We start from the raw sequence: 17,788 nt of genomic DNA, 5'->3' as shown, positions 1-17,788 counted from the left end.
CATAATCTCACATTATTAATTTCTTACTCCCTATGATAGTAAAGTATTATCAGAAAGTAGTTCTTTAACTTTGCTCAGTGGTACTCAATTTGTACATACTATTATTATTATTGTAAAGTTATAGCTTTTTAATTGAAAAATGTGACGAAAACTATGGAATTATGCTAAAGAGCAGGTAAAAATTATGTGTTATACTTTAATAATTGAGACAATTGAAATCATGAAATAATTAAATATGATTCCAAATGAAATGTTCTAGATTAAACGCACGTCAAGTGTTATAAGTTAATGGCTTTATAGAATTATTATTTCGACAAATTAACTAAAAATAATATTAAAATAACATCTTAAGGCATTCAGAAAAAAAGTACAAGTCGAAAAACAAAAAAGAAAACGTAAAGGAGATAGAAAAACTTTGAATTTACCTCCTTGATTAAGTTGTTGGAGTGCTTGACAAGTGGCGCTAATATCGCAGCTACGCGACCTCGCAAACAAATAGAATGGTTTGCGAAGAAACTGAAGCGTCGAACCTTTTAATCACTAATTAATTAAGCCGGCAATAACTTCCTAAACATCCTTGCCCTCGGAGTGATAACCATTTAAATTGATCCTCTTCTTTTAAAGAATCGAAATCTAGTGATAAAATTGCTTCGTGGAAGAGAAGCGACACATCTCTTGGGGATAAAAGATGTGAACTCGACGTGAAAATAGAGGTGTGATTTGCATGGCGGAGGGGAGAGTGAAAACGACGAAGAAAGAGATAAGTTTCCTGATTTTAGATCGGCGATCGGTCGAACGAAGTGTGGCAGACGCTTGCGTCTCATGACAAGGAGAGGAGCTCCGAGTGTACCGTGCTGCGTTATCGTAGAATGGGTGAGTGCCACGGTACGAGCTGAAAAGACACACTTATATAAATAATAATCTATTTGCAGCAACACACACAGGGCGTGTCTTCGACAGAAATGCAGCGATTCTTGATTTCGTTTCTTGTTCTTTTATGGGGCTTCGGTTCGATCGTGGTATACATATAGTAGCTACAAAAATTGGCACATACTCTTATTTCCCAATGAAGCGTTTTTATTATCAAGTTCCACATTTCATTTTTAAAGTACCAAATTTTTGTAGTCATGTGAAAATACATATTATTTATTAAACTTGGACCTAATTAATTGGTATGTAAATACTATAATGAATACAATGGTGTGCCAATACTTTTTATAGCAACTGTGTATGAGAAATAACAAGATGATAGACACATTTTTCGAATCTGGCGTGGTGGAGGAACGCGCGATGATTCTTGATATTCTCAACCAGTGCACCCGTAAAATTATATTACACGATGCACACGGTACACACCGGGATTGTCGTCGCGTGCCTGTAATTTCGTACTCTCTCCCCACTCTGATTCGCCTCTATTATTTTCTATTTTCCCCCATTCTGTGCGTTTCGTGCTTTCCTTCTGCATAAAAGCTTTGAGTTGCGCCCCGTGTTCTTTCAGTACTTGAAAAAAATTTCATTTGTTTAATATTACTGTGATATTACCGGTGAACGATCGTACACTCGTGCAATAATCACGCTCGAAAATGATAGTTCAGATTTGGTAATGTTCGGTGGTCGTGTAAGTAAAATTTTTATTTCTACTGTAGGAGACATTTCTTTGTTTTGAGTGTTTCCCGAGTGATTTCAGTGAGATACATTTATTAGTGGATTAATTTATCGGTGAAAACTTGCTCCGACCTTTGGACTAGTATTAATAGAGTTCGATAGTAGCGGGGATTGGTGTCGTTTTTCTTTATGGCGGGTTAATTCAAAAGTTGAAACTTGATGAATATTCATGAACAAATAATTTTCATAAAAATGATTAATTATTAAAAACTATTTCATATTTACATGTATTCGTTTTATTTGTTTAAAGACACACAAGGAGGAATGTCCCGCAACACTGGACCTGGTTTGTATGAATTCCTTATGGAAGCAGAGCTCCAGCAATATTATCCTGGGATCCGAGGTCTGTATTTCTAGTTGGAGTTATTAAGCACATCAAAGAATCCGAAGTAGTAATTTGTTATATATTTATACAGGGGACTTAAAGGTACAGACAACTGCTCAATTGAAATATGTAACGGAGGAGGACTTGAATGCCATTGGAATGAGCAAACCAGAAATGCGTCGTTTAAAAAAGTATTTTCAGAAACACTTTCCACAAAACTATCTATCCAAATTCAAAAAGATGTTGTTACCAAAACGGGAAGAACCAACCACAGGTGCTTTAACTATGTTACCAGAAGAAAGGCAAGATAAACCACCGATTCGTGTTCCTAATAAGTACATGATACCAGCGGATGCAATCATTGTGAACAAAGAACTAGGGACTGGCGAGTTTGGAGTTGTTCAACAAGGCGTTTGGACGAACGACGGAGAAAGAATACAAGTAGCGATTAAGTGTTTGTCACGGGAAAGAATGCAAAACAATCCGATTGAATTCTTGAAAGAAGCAGTCATAATGTATGCGATAGATCACGAGCATATCGTAAGATTGTATGGCGTAGTTTTGGATACAAATTCCTTGATGCTCGTCACGGAGTTAGCACCTTTAAGATCGTTACTAGAATGTCTAAAAGAACCTAGTTTACGTACCAGCTTCCCTGTTCTTTCGCTATGCGACTTTGCTGTGCAAATCGCAGATGGAATGCAATATTTAGAAGCTAAAAGACTCATACACAGGGACCTTGCTGCCAGAAATATTCTAGTGTTCTCTAAGAACAAGGTCAAAATATCTGATTTCGGTTTGTCTCGAGCTTTAGGAGTTGGGAAAGACTATTATCAAACGAATTTCAATGTAAATTTGAAATTGCCAATAGCATGGTGTGCTCCAGAATGTATATCGTATTTAAAGTTCACTTCAGCGAGTGATGTATGGGCCTATGGAGTGACTTTGTGGGAGATGTTCAGCTATGGTTTTCAACCATGGGCGGCGTTGACGGGTCATCAAATTTTAGAAGCGATAGATGATCCTAATTTTCAAAGATTAGAACAACCAGAGTGTTGCCCAAAGGAGTATTTTTCACTCATGCAACAGTGTTGGCAACATGAGCCATCTAAACGACCAAAGTTCTCTGAGCTGATTAATCTTTTGCCTGACTTGAAACCGGAACAGGTTCAAGCTGTTCAAGATAGTACAGAAACCAGTCAACTTGTTTACAGGCAAGGAGATGTCATTACTGTTCTTGACAAAGGAAGTAGTAACACCATGTGGAAAGGTGTTTTGAATAACGGAAAAACTGGCTTTTTCAATCCTGCTCACACAATAGCATATCTTGGATCTAATTTACCAAGTAACAAGCCAGGTGAATTCACACGTGGTGATGGAAAGAACGCCTTTTCTTCTCAGAGACGAAAGATCCGAACGGACATGATTTCCTCTCCGCAAGGTGATTTGAAACATACTGGCCATGTCGGACTGGATGGAGCTTATTTTGGTGATATTGGCTTCCTTGGTGGCAAATATCCACACTTACCACGACAAGTAGTGACACCATACAAACCACAAGAAGATGTAACGGATAATTCTAGTCAAACTTTGAACCAGGATACGAGAAGCGCGGAGACGAACAGAGAATTATTGAGGGATTATAGAAATGCACAACAGGATGTTTCAAATAAACATGGTATGTAAATTTCTTTTACAATATTCCTTTATTAATATTTAAGTTCATTAATGGAATTTTTAATATTATCGAACGTATTCCCTTTATTAGAAAGTTTGTGGTCAGACGTAAATTCCGAAATATGTCATGCTGCTAATTCAAGTAAACAGTCTGTTCCGTTAAATGTGGCTGGCAATAACGATACTCTTGGAGCGGATCATGAGTATCACGAGATCAGTGATGAAGAAAATCAAGACAGCCCTTTGAGATTCGATAAAACATTGAATTTTGATTTCGGCCCAAGTTTGTTGGCCGAAATGGACCAAATGTTTAGATCACTAGGTAAATTCAGTAAGTTTGTATATCAAAGAATATAACACAGAGCATTTTTTAGTAAATCAACTAATTTCATTTTTAGGATCTTCTCCTCCTCCACCACCTCCAGTTCATCCCTTATCAACCGAACATGAATCGAGCAACGTTCGAAACGAACTGAGGGAAATACAGGCGAAACAGAGTAATAAGAAGAAACAGGCCACCGTGAGTCCAATAAATGTACAGTAACATTTTGTCTCTTATTTATCATTATGCTTTTATGTATTATTAGTTGATCGTTTATTTTTTATCCATTATTTGCTGCTGTGTATCGTTAGTATCTTTTTATATGTTATATGTATTATGTGCATGTCGAAGCATAGGACCCAAAATTTGTAGCATTCAAAAACAGAGTTAACAAATACAAAAGAAAAAAATAAAAAGACACATGCAGTAAATTTTTGTATGATAAAAATTAACGTGAAATGGGAAGAAAAGCAGAAATTTGTATATTATCCATTTACCAGAGGTGGTAAACGTCTACTTCTTATATATTTAGGTGAAGCCTATCTCAGCTGCCGATCAGAAAACTCTCTACTCAGCCATTGCTATGGCACAGGAATTGACAGCACGTTCCATGACAGACCTTGAACATCCACCGGAGTCTCCCCGAACACCTGCCAGTCCTTCAAGACGCAGAAAGTTCTCTTTTAAGTTGCCACATCAACACAGTCCCAAACCAGACAGACGACACTTTTCAGAAGAAGCTGCCAGTATACCTGACATACAGGTATATTAAACATATTTTCGTTTGATCACCGATAACTTCTAAAAGGTACACGATTAACATAATCAGAACACGATTCTAATATTGCACTTGGAGAAAAAGATACTAATTCAATTTTATTTTTTACTGAAACTAACAAGCAGCCATACAAGAACAAATCAATCTTACAGACATCAATTATTCATTCCAACACGAACATAAATGATAATTCATACATTTTAAAGTACAAAACTTCTTTATTCGACGAGAGGGTTCTTTGTGACATATTTTCGATCCATTTTTGTTGAAACTGTTATGGAACAGAGTTAATTCCTGATGCCACACGAAAGAGTAGGTATATCGTAATCGTATCTGTTCTTCATATTCTGACCTGAGTTACTTGATTGTATGTACATTAAGTTGATAAAATGCTTGTTAATTTACAAGAAAGACTAATCTCGACTTTCCTCTAATCCTTTCCTGTCTGTTTATTTTTTGTTTGTTTTTGAATTTTTCAATTATTTATTACTGGTTATTTCTTATTTTTTCGTTCTATTGTCATTGCATCGCCATATTTAAATATTTATTTACTTTTTCTATCAACTACATGCAATCATCGGAAACTTGAATTCTTGGTACAATACTTGCTTTGGTACAATACTGCTTAATCGTGGCATTCCCGCATGATCATATTTCGTCACCGCTTGTTATTTATTATTTTCCCAAACGAATCGCATGATTGTTTGGGAACTATCAATGTCTACATAAAGTGGTTGTGTTCAAGTTTGCAGTCACTTTCATCCACTGTATCTAGCATAGAATCACTTGGTGCACCATCGACCTTGAAATTACCATTATGGGACAAAGCATCCGCTGAATTTTGCTTCGCAAAATCTAGGGAACTCTTAACTAAACCAACTGCGTGGACTTCCTATATGGATATAGAATTTGACGCACATATTCTTGACAATGCAGCTACGAAACAGAATTTGGTGAAGTCGACGGAATTTCTGGAGAATGGTAACAAGAAAGGCAACTTCAATTGCGATAGCGTGACGGACATGAATGAGAAATTAAACGCTCTCCAACAAAGTAGAAAGATACCTTCTCTTAGCATAGAAAATTCGAACTTCGATTTTCCTCGAGAGCAAAAAAGAGTGTCCACTAGCTACGTGGATCGTTATTTCGAACAGCCAAAGTATTTCGACGACGACAGTGCTCTCACATGTCCTAGTGAGAAAGTATTATATTTTGGAGAGGATAAATATGATAAGATAAATAATTTGGAACAGCCAAACAAATCAGTGTGCTATTCGAACATTCAGGAACAAGGTCCCATGGCTGTGAATAAACATAATCAGCAAGTGGCAGGCAAATTTTCTAATTGCGATCAGCCATTGAAAGATAACGTGACAAGTTTTGAAGCACAATGCGAAGAAAGTACCAGCTTCGACTTGATGAAGGAGAAATCCTCGAATTTCATCGATTTTGGACGTAGCAAGCCTATTAAGTTCGATTCACCTAGGGATAAGATGGCTATCATGGATTTGGGTACAAGGCCAAAGATTTCTAGTTCTTTCAGTGATTCTTCCAAGATGAACATACCCGAATTTCCTAAGAAGATTGACATATCAAAGTCAAGAGGTGGAAAAGTGCCATTCGTACCTAGAAACCCGAGTCAAGAGGGCAAAAGTACCATTTATGGATCTACAGATAGTATAAAGACTAATTTGAAAGTGGGAGGTGGATCAGAAAGTCCGAGAGCAAATGCGGAAGCTATGAGAATTAATATCCAAAGTTTCCGCAAGATAGAACAGAATCAAAATGGTCACGATGCTTTTCCTTTTGTAATATCCAACAATCCATTGTTTATTGCAGAGTCTGAGAAAAAAGAATCCCCCGTTTACAGCAGCTCAGAGAGCCTGCGTGTCAATTTCCAACGACTTAGAAGGAAATCAGACGCGGAGGCGAATAATCAAGTGGAACTGAGCAGTAAACTTTTGGCAGAGAAGTATCAGAAAGAAGTGTCAGGTTTGGAGAGCGTGAAAAATTATCTAGATTCGAAGAAAGGTCAGGGATTGAACCTGGGTCTAGGTAAACTGACTCAAAACATGATTCAATTAGGCAAGAACATTGCGCAAAATTCAAGAAATATAGAAACTACTACATCAAAATCGTTAGTCACCAGTGTAAGGAATTTTGACATATCTGGCCAAACTCAGACGCCTCTGAGAAGCTTAAATATTCCTATACAAAAGCCTAAACACTTGGATTTGAATATTCCTCTTCAGTGTCAATCACAGATCAGCATGAAACTGAATCTGACTTCGCAGAAAACAAATCCTCCTCCATCTAGTCCCAATTTGCATCAGCATATTCTGGAGCCACCGAAACTCTATCAGAATGACAATACGAGAAAGGAATTACCCAAGACTGATACACTTTTGGAAAAGATGTCTACAGTTACTAACATATATAGGCACAGAACGTCTTCACTGTCTGAGAACAGGAAGCCACCTATTAAAAATATAAGGAGATCCTTTCATCCTACCAATGATTCTAGCGAGGATTCAGATTCTATTTCTCACTCAGAAACAGATATACGGAGCCGTTTGCGCTATAAGCGCCGCCATAAGAAGCTTCCACATAACCTGCGATTGAATTTCAAGAATAAAAGCCATTTTTTACATCCGGAGACTGCCAGGGGATTCTCGTCGATAGAACTTTGCGGAAAATCACCGCCTCCATCGACGAGCTTTTTGAATTCACTATCACCACCTTTCTCTTCAAGAAATAACCTGCTTTCTTGGCCAGAAAGTGCTCCCAGTTCTAGTCTGACATTCACCAGCAACTCTGATCTGGATTCTGATACTAGCTCAGAGTATCCGGAGTTCACGAACGACCTATTGACCTTTCCGCCATCCCCTGCCCCATAAACATCTAAGATCCTGATCTATAATGCTTTCCACTTGATCTTGGAACCTGATATCCGTAATATGTCATCATTGATATGCCAAGTGCATGTTCTTGGCAGAAATGTATGGGATGGCACCAGAGTTGGGCAGAACTATCTTTGTTTCCTTTTAGATTAACCTTCATTGAATGTTCATGTTATCTGATTAACTGACTGATGTACAGGGTGAATCCTCTTGTCAGTTTACTCAAAATAATACTGTTAGATTGTCAACACTGCTTTTGAGTTAACTACAGCTTTTGAGATGATCACACTACAGTAGCAATTGCTGATATTAAAAAAACTTTAAAGGATTTCAGTCTCAAAGAAATCCCCCATGTGAGTGTTTTTTCTAATATAAAATAGCTTTCATAAGGAGTTCTCTATATACATACGATCCCAAATAATGAAGATATAATCCTTTGTAAGTGGTACATTAATGAAATGGTTGCTGTTTTTTTATTCAGGATGTTTGTTATAGCCATCAATGGAATGAACATTGTTCGGTGATAATAAATGGCGAAAATATTGAATGAAATAACATTCTAGGATCTTAGAGATCACGTGGATCACGTTGATTGGAAAGCAGTACCCAACTCTGGACAATATACAGTGTACTTAAACGAAGGACTGTCCTGAGGCAGTTCGTGTCACATACGCTTAGCATGCTTGCATGTTACATAGTAATTAACTGAATAATAATATCTAGTCGATAATACGTTTGGATGCATTTACACGTTTATACTATTTGTACTTGGAGGGAAACTGGAATGGAAATATGTTAATCATGGAATCACACAAGCAAGTCTTCAACTCCGATATTCTGCCCACATACACAAGGAAACATACTGCATCTGTTCCGTTTAGAGTAGCATCTCCAGTCGGCCTATATCAAATGTATTTTATTTTAGTCCTTTCTTTGGCATATTGATTTGCACCGTAAGACACCAAGTGTGTGTTCCTCGTTGTTCCCACATGCTTGCGAGTTCCTTTCATTTAGAGAGGATGCAGATTCATGTACACGCTCTACGAGGACATTTTTTCACGTTTCAACTCATAGTCACTCTCTTTCTGTATTTGTCTCTTTCTCTGTCAGTCTCTTTCCCTTTATTTGTTATTTTCGTTCTTTAATTTTTGTTCTTCTTTCCCGAATCTATCCCTTCCCACGACTTGTTTAGGCTACATTGTCGGACGAGGCCAAGGAAGTGTACAACAGCCTTGTGGAGACGCCCAGTATAGAGACCTCTCCGGACACGAACCCTCTGCGCATGTTGCGCTCTGGATTGCCCGTTGTTAGGCCTAGGATTCGTGGGAACAAGCACGCCACGCTAGGCTATCCGGTGTCCCATCAGGATGACTTGGCTACCGACCATTTCCACTTCGACGCCTATCACAGCGGTTCCAAAACACTGCCAAAAATCAGGGCACCGCCACCACCACACGCGCCGCCGCCCCTACCTCAATCGCGCCATTTAGAAAGACATCACTCAGCCCAGGAAATAGAGAACAACCAAAATCAGAGTAACGTGGACGAGAATCCTATACCGTTACCACCTAGAGACAGGTCCAAGACGCTGCAACCAAAATCTAGTTTACCTAGGCATCAGAGGAAACATCCTCTAATTATACCAGGTGGTGGTGTAACCAGAACTTTGGCCAAGATGGCAGTCACCACGCCGCCCATCGAGGACCAGGTGGATGGAAGTTTGCAGAGTACGAGTTCTTCCATAGCCAGCAGCTCATTACAAGAGGGCTATTCGTCAGAGAATTCAACTAATAGGTTAGGATCCCATTTCCTGTATTTTAGATAAAATTATATTAAGGCTATTTAAATACATAAAAGCATTTAAGATTCCAGTACTACTTAGATCTCTACTTTCAGTCCAGAAGAATTCGAACAACGTATAGACTCCGAATTAGCTGCATTGGATTCGTTGCCAGCAGATGAAAATAGATTACACCGTTTCAGTGTCATCTCTGAGGATCTGCTCGAGTTCTCCGATAACTTGATCGATTGTGATACCCCAGACTATCGACAGAACATGCAGGAAAACAGTGACATACAATCGACTGACTCTTCCACTGAACGACTCCAGAGAAAGGTTAGCATCGAATCAAAAACTTCAGTCAGAAGTTCTACTTCGAAGTACGTTCAAGAAAACGAGGCAGGTGAAGCAAGTAGAAATTCCACTCCATCAGATTTAAACAAATCCGAAGATTCAATGGTCTCTGGAAAAGGTGACCTCCTCACCTCTAACAAACTCCAAACATCCAAAAGAACGCCATTAGTTCAGAGGCCCTCAAATTATATGATGCAGTTCGATTATGGTGAATATTCAGAGAATAATTCACAATCACGGTGTAATATGGGCAAACTACAATCAGAGATGTCAAAAGAACCTTCTATTACTGATTCGAATGATAGCTTTCATTCTGCGGGTCTAACAGGCACTTACAATAGGTTATCTAACGAGAAGCTGCCAGGACACACGAGTGATCTGTCGCGACAGTCCGATCATGTTTCATGCGAAGATCTATTGGAGTTCGCCTGTGACGGCCCAAACGCGAGGAGAACCCGTGGACCTCGGAATGGAGAACAGTCTGACGAGGTTAGGATCATGATGAAGGTGCTGCATGAACAGTCCACTCCAGAATCATGCATAGCCGCGTTAAACGTTACTGATTGGGACGTGCTAGCAGCAATTAAGCTGGAACGTCTTCAGGGGTTGCTGAAAAAGGAGAACAACTTTGTTGGGCTGGAGGATTGCAAGGTTATGTTAAATCAATGTGGTGGTGATGTCGTGAAGGCAGCCGCGTTATTGAGAAGCACCGATGACACTGCTGCGGTTTAGTCGATATTTTTCTGATAATTGGAAGGTTTATTTGAGATTAATGATAATCTGACATGTAAGCGTTTTTGTGGAACACGCTTGATGGGGTTAGATTAGGGTAGCATTTTCAAAGTTAAAATGTTTTTCCGTTTTATACCCGCGCGAATTCATGCGACGTTTATTTATTATTTTAGAGTTAGTTAGAGTGAGATTATAGTGTTCGAATATATCGTTGTGTGTTGCCAAGGACAAGATAGGCATTTTGATAGGGCTTTTGCAGAGGAATGGCATACAATTGCCCACCAGAAATGAAGTCAGCTAGTATATAGCTTCATGCGTAGTAGAAAGAATGTTCAAAATAAAGCAAATTGTAATTATTTTTTCTGGTAACTTAATATCATACAGGGTGAGTTGTTATAGGTTAGGATATTAAATCTAGAGAACTGTCCATTTGAATACTTATTAAAATTCTACGCGAAATAATTATATTTGCTTTGGACATTATGGTATCTTCCAAATTAAGTATTTTCTTTCTGGTGGGTCAACTTGTACGGAGTAATAGCTTTTTTTATTTAATTCGTTAGCGAGAGAGAGATAAATAGCGTTTCTTCCTCTTCTTCGTCTAATATGAACGTAATGTGATAATTTGCACAATAAATGTATCGCTCTGATCAGGTTTTTGTGATCGGACAAATCGTACGTAATAGAAGCATAACTGAATACATATATGCGTGCATATGCAATTTTGCATCTTCAGTTAGGCAAATATTAAGAGAAAGTATTACGAAATCTATGACTAAGCAGTAAATTAATCCTTATACCGCGTGTTGCGCCGATCAAAAATTCTATAAATTTCTTCTAATTCTTTCTATAAAAATCTTTCGTTAGTTATATCTTTTCTGTTATTTAAAAAGATTACGCATAAAGAATCCTATATTTTATACAGATCTATCATTTGATATCATTAAATGTCATCTTACGAGACCTAACCTACAAATAAAACAATTCTTTAATTTTTTTCATTACTTTTCAATCTTCAAAACATAAGAAGGTATAAAAAGGGGGAAAAGATGTTTTACTGCTAGAAACGATATTCGATTCCAAAGATAATATTTGCACGGTATTATTATTTGGGTATCATGCGCACCGTAGATTAGTGTTCGATCGTATTCATCGTACATCGAGTTTCTGTAACCGAGTCACCCCGAATGAAAAGAGACATCCACATTTTTATGATGGTGATTAGCAAACTATTTTATTCTGTATTAAGCGCGAGTTTGTATCTGATAAGTGGTAGATATTAAAACACATCGTGTGTGCGTAATTAACGCTGAAAATCAGCACAAATGGGAGAGAGAATGAGAGTGAAAGAAACATGAGAGAGAACTGCTTGTTATGATATTTTTGTTATGATTCAATGTCCAAAATCCTGGATCGAGAATTTTCTTTGCAGAACATTTTGTAGCTCGTACAGGGGAGGGGGGAATTTTTATATTTTGACCCGGTAGTAGGGTACGATAAGCACCAAATATTATGTATGGAATCTTTGTGTTCAGTAAGATTGATTTTTATATTTTGCTAAGCAAAGCTTTCGTGTTAACCTTGTTAAGTTATAAGAGATATGTAATTCGATTCGACTGGGGGAAGGGGGGCATAAAAGAGGAAATTGTTAATAAGCGTGCACAAAAAACGAATAAAATTCATGACACGTTTGATTAACAATCTCAACGGCGGAGATTTTTCTATTACTGTTTTGGACTCACTAAGTGTCTCAGGTAAAACAAATTTCGTTTTTCTCTTGTGTAGTATCTCCAAGATCGTACAGATCGTAGTTCCAATTTCTATAGTGGTCTCTAGCTAAACTTTGGATTGCACGATCTTCGAGATACAGGGTATGTTTGAAAATGTTCAGCAATTTGATAAGTCGAACAACATATCCGGAATAGAACTCGTTTGAATTAGAGCAAAATTGCATACTGTTTGATTGACAGATATTTTTCCATCTTTTTTGTACGAGAGCCTTTTCTACAGACACTTCCTTTAGTCAATCTTGCTATAATTGAAACGAGTTCGAGGAACAAATTTGCTCATTGTAATTTCGCGTAGCTGACTAGTACCACACGCGTCTGTAATGTTTTATTACGAGAAGAATGTTAAACAAAAAGAAAAAAAAAAAAAATGAAGGAACGATGTTAGAATTGGTTACGAGCGATTGGAAATCCTTGCCGACCGTGCTTTGGTATCCCTCAACGAAGCCAAATAGGAGCTTACGGAAATCGCCTAAGTAATGTTACTTAGCCTCTTTTTGTATTAATATTGAACAATAAGGTTTTCGGTTCCTGAATAAAAATACACGTATCGTGTATTTTTTTATGCTGAATCCGTATTATATCCATCGTGTGTTGGCTTCAAGACATGAATTATGTGCTAGAGGACTGAGAAAATCAAAGTATCAGGGCATTAAGATTGCAAAGCTATTAGAAAATAAAGCTACACTGTTCAAGATGATCAGAAAATTCTTAATCTACAGATCAGTATAAACTATTAAAACCTACAATAGTGTATTACCTTAAATAAGTTAGTTGACCTGTGTAGTATTGGAAGTTGATTAATCAAGTGATCTTCCATTTATATTATTTAATTAAACTCCTTAAATAAAAATAAATAGTAGTCAAGACAGAAATTCCTCTGACTATCTTGAATAAGGTAACCAAGAAACAAGAGGAAGGAAGGTCCCTTCGTTTCTTGAGCTTCACGTGATGGAGGCGAAGACCTAGAAACAGATAAAGTTCAGTATAAAAAAATCAATTATTTTTGCGCAGGAACCACAATATGGGGATAACTATTGGGTTGGCAACTAAATGATTGCGGATTTTGTCATTACCACCTAATGACAAAATCCGCAATCATTTAGTTGCCAAACCAATAGAATCAATCAATTAATAAAAGGTAATGCATCTGTATCAGTTTTATCTGAGCCAGCGTACTTACTCGATTCTCAGTGTGAGTGACTCGCGTGGTACTTTAATGCGTTGACTGACACGGGGATCATCAATAACACACGTTACTAAATTCTTTAGAGCGACTAAGATAAAATAAATTTTATGGATCGACACATTTTCAACATTCTGAATGATTCAAATAACATTGTCAGAAGAAGACTGCACAAATGCAATATAATATTTTGCAAAAATTCAATGTTATGGTGTAGTATGTTGCAATTTACTATTATTCTCAGGACAGAATATAGGAAATTCACGTAGCAGTCAACGTATTAAGGATCCCCGACAGCAGAGCTTTTGTAGGATCTTCTCGAATTAGGTGCACGAACGTTTTACGTAAGATCGTTTGCAGCCGATAAGATCTCTACGCGCTAACGAGCACGTTTCCTTTGTGCGGATGAATCCGACGACCTCGGGGATAGTAATCAAAAAGTAAAGTCCGCCAAATCTCACGAGGGGAGAATCGACGCCTCTTGCGGCAATAGCAGTAAGTTGATCCTAATAATCCGTTTTTTTATACACGATCTTACTACGATAAGGTAACATACGTTTGTACGTCTCTGTATGGATTATTATCGCGCGGAAACACGAGGATGTTTTATATCGACTGTATTTGCGATAATATATACACATTCATAAATGAAAAGGCCCCATTTATTATCTTATTTATTACCTTTCCATTTTTCTGAAAGCTTTTAGAAAATATATAATTACATAACTACGATCATAACTATCGAGATATCTCGTACGCAACATTCTCAAAAATTTTTCCGTGCGAAAAAATGTCATAAAAATGTGTGCGAATTTTTTTGATATATGTGGAATATTCAAAAATGTATTTTAATTCGATATGATATAGGATGTTCAGAAATTTTTTAATCGAAAGTATTTTAATTTTTAATTAATGCTTTGACTACCGCAGTAGGTGTTCAAAAGTAATCGATTTATCGGTACAAAATTGCAATTATCGAACTTTACTTCTTTCATTTTTATGCATTTATCTAAATGCATGCAATGCGATTGTTTCATTTAAATGAAAAGGTAAAATGCACATACAGCCGGCATTGTACATTACTAATACGTGTTCAAATTTTTTTCCAAAGTACCAAGTAAGCGGTCAAGCACTCGAGCTAGTCTGCACTGTCCGCGACAGTCTGTATATTCTCAGTGCGCTTTAATCGTCGACCGGATAAACATCGTCGCGGGACTTTTCCTCAAACCGCTTCGTAATCCGGTAACTAATCCTAGAAGATCCTAACCCTAACATTTTTTAAACTTTCATTATTTCGAAGCAATTTGAATTTTATCTCAATTAGATTAGTTAGACATTTTAGTTTTTATTGAAATTTCGGAATCGATAAATATTCGTAAATATAATTTGTTTAGTTTTCATTTAAAATCATTATTTAATTTTAAGTATTATTTAAATATTAAGTATTAAATTATTAAAATATTGAAATATTAAATATTAAAATAGAAAAATAGTACAACATTAAATACTACAATATAATATGCATTATTACGGTATAAACATTAAAGTATTTCAATATTAGATATCTCCTAAATTATTTCCAAAATATGTCGATTTTATTTTCTATATCTCGAAATCGAAATTGATCAGTGCCGTCAGAATCGCATTATATCGTACAAACCATTTATATACTTTTCCTTTTTAGTGAAACTGCTCGACAATGATTTATTACGAAACATTTCTAAAGAAATATACACATCAATAATATTTCATTCTGTATATACGCGATAATATTTTCATTTCAAGATTTTTATAATTTTTTAAAACATTAATTATGATTGACAGTTAGGAATTCGATATTGATTGTTATCGTAAAGTCGAGATGACCAGTTGATCAACTGATGGTGTTCGAGACAGTTCGATTTATCGCCGGCTTATAACGCGGTACGGCCATTAATTAATGAGACGAAATGTTTTGACGATATAAAGTGACATTTTTGTTGTGAATCTTGTGGTGATGTGCAGTGAATAATAAAAAAGAAACCACAAGCACTTGGGAAAATGATGCTGGTAACGTGAAGAAACATTTCGTTGGAAGGTTATCTATCGAAACCAACATCGGTGTACCTCTTTGGGGTAAGCCATAAAAATGATCATTGTCTTATTTACATAAAAGTAATATTACATGCGAGTAATTCTTGAAAAATTTAGAATTTTCTTGAATAGAAATGCTATATAATAATTGATGCAATGACACGTTGTTTTCTGTTAACATTTATTAGTGGAATTTTTCCTAAACGTTGTTTATACCAACGGTTCTTAACCTTTATTTATCACGGACAATAACTTTTTTAAATCGTAAACAGCAAGATCTAATTCAAAATTTGTCTCAGATATGTACATATATTTAAAACACTTATCAAGTGTTGAAACTTGGAGAGAAGGTATTTACTACATATAAATAAATACACATGCTGCTGTCAAATATTTTTTATTCGAATAATAAAATAATAATCTGCATGCGTAAAAATTTCTTAGGCCACACTTAGGAACCATTGGTTTATGCGATTTAAGAAGCTATTAGGATTTTTTATGTGGAATTTATTTCTTTGTGAAATAAGGGTTACAAAACATGGCAGAAGAGGACGATAAAGAATGAAATAAATAGGAATGGATAAAAAACAAAGGATTTAATAACAGATGCAGTAAACGACGCAATAAATCTTCTCGTTTGAGACTTGTTTGATTGAAAATCGAGTGTGAAGATTCATGAGAATGGAGTCGAGTGTACTTGAACTTAGAAAATAGAACTAACCATATATGAATATCGAAATGGTAGCTAAAGTTAATTCGGAGATTCGTTTTCTCATACAGCTAAGATATTATCCGAGTACATCGGTAATTCAAAACCAGGTCAAGAAGTGGATTTTCATTATTGCTGTAGCGCGGAACGTGTGCGGAAGGAACGTCTGAAAGGAGATGCAGTTTATCGTTGCCGCAGTCGGAGAATGTAGCACGTTGCATGCGGCGCAAGGTAATAGGAATGTCAGCTCTATATTACAACGTATGTCCAACGGAGCATTGTGTTTGGACGGAGAATGCGTATCGTTCAAGCCACGCTTTCTAAGTATTTTCAAACTTCCATTTCCACGTGTGTTTCTCCTTATGTATCATGTAATCGGTTGCGAAACGCTCGCGAGTTTCTTTGTAAAAGTTCATGAAATCCTCGTAACACAATGGAATATTCGATGCAATTAATTTTGAATTTATTGAGGAATTTCTTTTCTATTTCTTTTTTTGTGAATTTATAATTGGCACGTGCATACGTATACATAAATTTTGTGTTTGGTAAAATATTGTATTTATTTGGAGAATTACTCATGTATATTCGTATTGGTGATTAACGAACAACGCTTTCTGTTGTTCTATTGTAGTTTGATGAGTTTCCATGTTGATGAGGAGCTAGGTAGGATGGTAATACATATCACGTGATGAGGAATCTACAGTGAATCATGAAAGAATTTAAATAATTGTAGAAAATTTATATGTATGTATTGTGTGTATTATATGAATTATTTTGATGCTTTATTATTATTATACCGAAGCATTTGAAAAATTGTGTTGCATAATTAATAAGTATGTAATTATTGTATTTTAGTTATGAAAGCTTTACATTAACTCTGGCTCATAAGCAGACTATTGTTTTTTCACAATATTTTATTTGCTTATATATTCCTACATAAATTAACAATTTTAAAGTAGATTCATATAGGTTTCAAATTTTACCAATATACTCATGATAGTCGGATTTCATTATAATGTTAATGGAATTTCAGAAAGTTTTGTATAATACGCATAATATATTAATAATTCAAATACTTTCGTAAGTCAATGTAGATTTTCAGCTGGCATGGATTTAATAGCAACTAACAGTGTATGTTACGTTTTTCTTATTCAGTCTCAAAGCGAAGGCGAGACCGGTTCGTGGCTCTTGGTCGCCGAATGTATTGTACAGCCTCGAAAATAGTAGTAAATTTTCCTAACGGGACTCGTTCGTCGTCCTAATTAACACTGAGACAATACTCTATGAGAAAAGTGTTTTAGTATGATGCTCGAATCATAATCTAATTTTATATTCTTCTATAAGATAAATGGTATTTTGAGTTCTTCGATCATGACTTTAAACAACAATAATAATTTTGGTAATAAAGTATATGAAATTCTAGAAGTGAATTGTGCAAATTGTAAACTATTCAATTATTCTATTTGCTTTATAAATTGTAAGTTATAAATTGGAAGCCAT

At 36.2% G+C, this 17,788-nt stretch overlaps 3 protein-coding genes across 13 annotated transcripts in view; 2 read left to right on the top strand and 1 right to left on the bottom strand.

Annotated features, from left to right (window-relative positions):
• The window catches only part of LOC138188290 (mpv17-like protein 2), an 86,949-nt gene that overhangs the window by 16,471 nt on the left and 52,690 nt on the right, over window positions 1-17,788 (bottom strand). The gene's annotated exons all lie outside the window — the stretch shown is intronic.
• Ack-like (activated Cdc42 kinase-like) lies at window positions 459-14,160 on the top strand. Of its 8 annotated transcripts, none has more exons than XM_069130119.1 (8): window positions 460-713; window positions 780-873; window positions 1,916-2,008; window positions 2,082-3,668; window positions 3,759-3,989; window positions 4,066-4,202; window positions 4,522-4,752; window positions 5,499-8,943. In XM_069130119.1, the coding sequence occupies exons 2-8, from the start codon at window positions 870-872 to the stop codon at window positions 7,662-7,664; spliced, it is 4,449 nt and encodes a 1,482-aa protein (XP_068986220.1). In that variant the 5' UTR covers window positions 460-713; window positions 780-869; the 3' UTR covers window positions 7,665-8,943. The 8 variants fall into 8 exon arrangements, with proteins under 8 accessions (XP_068986221.1, XP_068986220.1, XP_068986218.1 ...); XM_069130117.1 differs by having other exon boundaries at window positions 780-885; XM_069130123.1 differs by adding an exon at window positions 9,564-14,160 and having other exon boundaries at window positions 464-885; window positions 4,066-4,187; window positions 8,860-9,461.
• Window positions 14,662-17,788, top strand: part of LOC138188284 (uncharacterized) — a 101,550-nt gene continuing 98,423 nt past the window's right edge. For 3 of the 4 annotated variants that reach the window (XM_069129915.1, XM_069129918.1, XM_069129912.1), the window contains exons 1-2: window positions 14,662-14,748; window positions 15,331-15,621. The gene's annotated coding sequence lies outside the window, so the exon portion shown is untranslated. Of the gene's footprint in view, window positions 14,749-15,330; window positions 15,622-16,499; window positions 16,520-17,788 lie in introns of those variants that run through there. The other variant, XM_069129914.1, reaches the window with a different exon arrangement.

The sequence above is a fragment of the Bombus flavifrons genome, chromosome 16 (genome assembly GCF_040668555.2).
Source record: "Bombus flavifrons isolate JBK064 chromosome 16, iyBomFlav1_principal, whole genome shotgun sequence".
NCBI classification, from domain to species: Eukaryota; Metazoa; Arthropoda; class Insecta; order Hymenoptera; family Apidae; genus Bombus; species Bombus flavifrons.
This window is presented reverse-complemented; position numbering and strand designations above follow the sequence as displayed.

Bases quoted from the DNA above. Each gene is read 5' to 3' on its own strand.
- Ack-like (XM_069130117.1), top strand. The intron at 3,669-3,758 runs GTATGTAAATTT...TCCCTTTATTAG, and splicing joins GGATGTTTCAAATAAACATG to AAAGTTTGTGGTCAGACGTA. The intron at 4,753-5,498 runs GTATATTAAACA...GTCTACATAAAG, and splicing joins CCAGTATACCTGACATACAG to TGGTTGTGTTCAAGTTTGCA.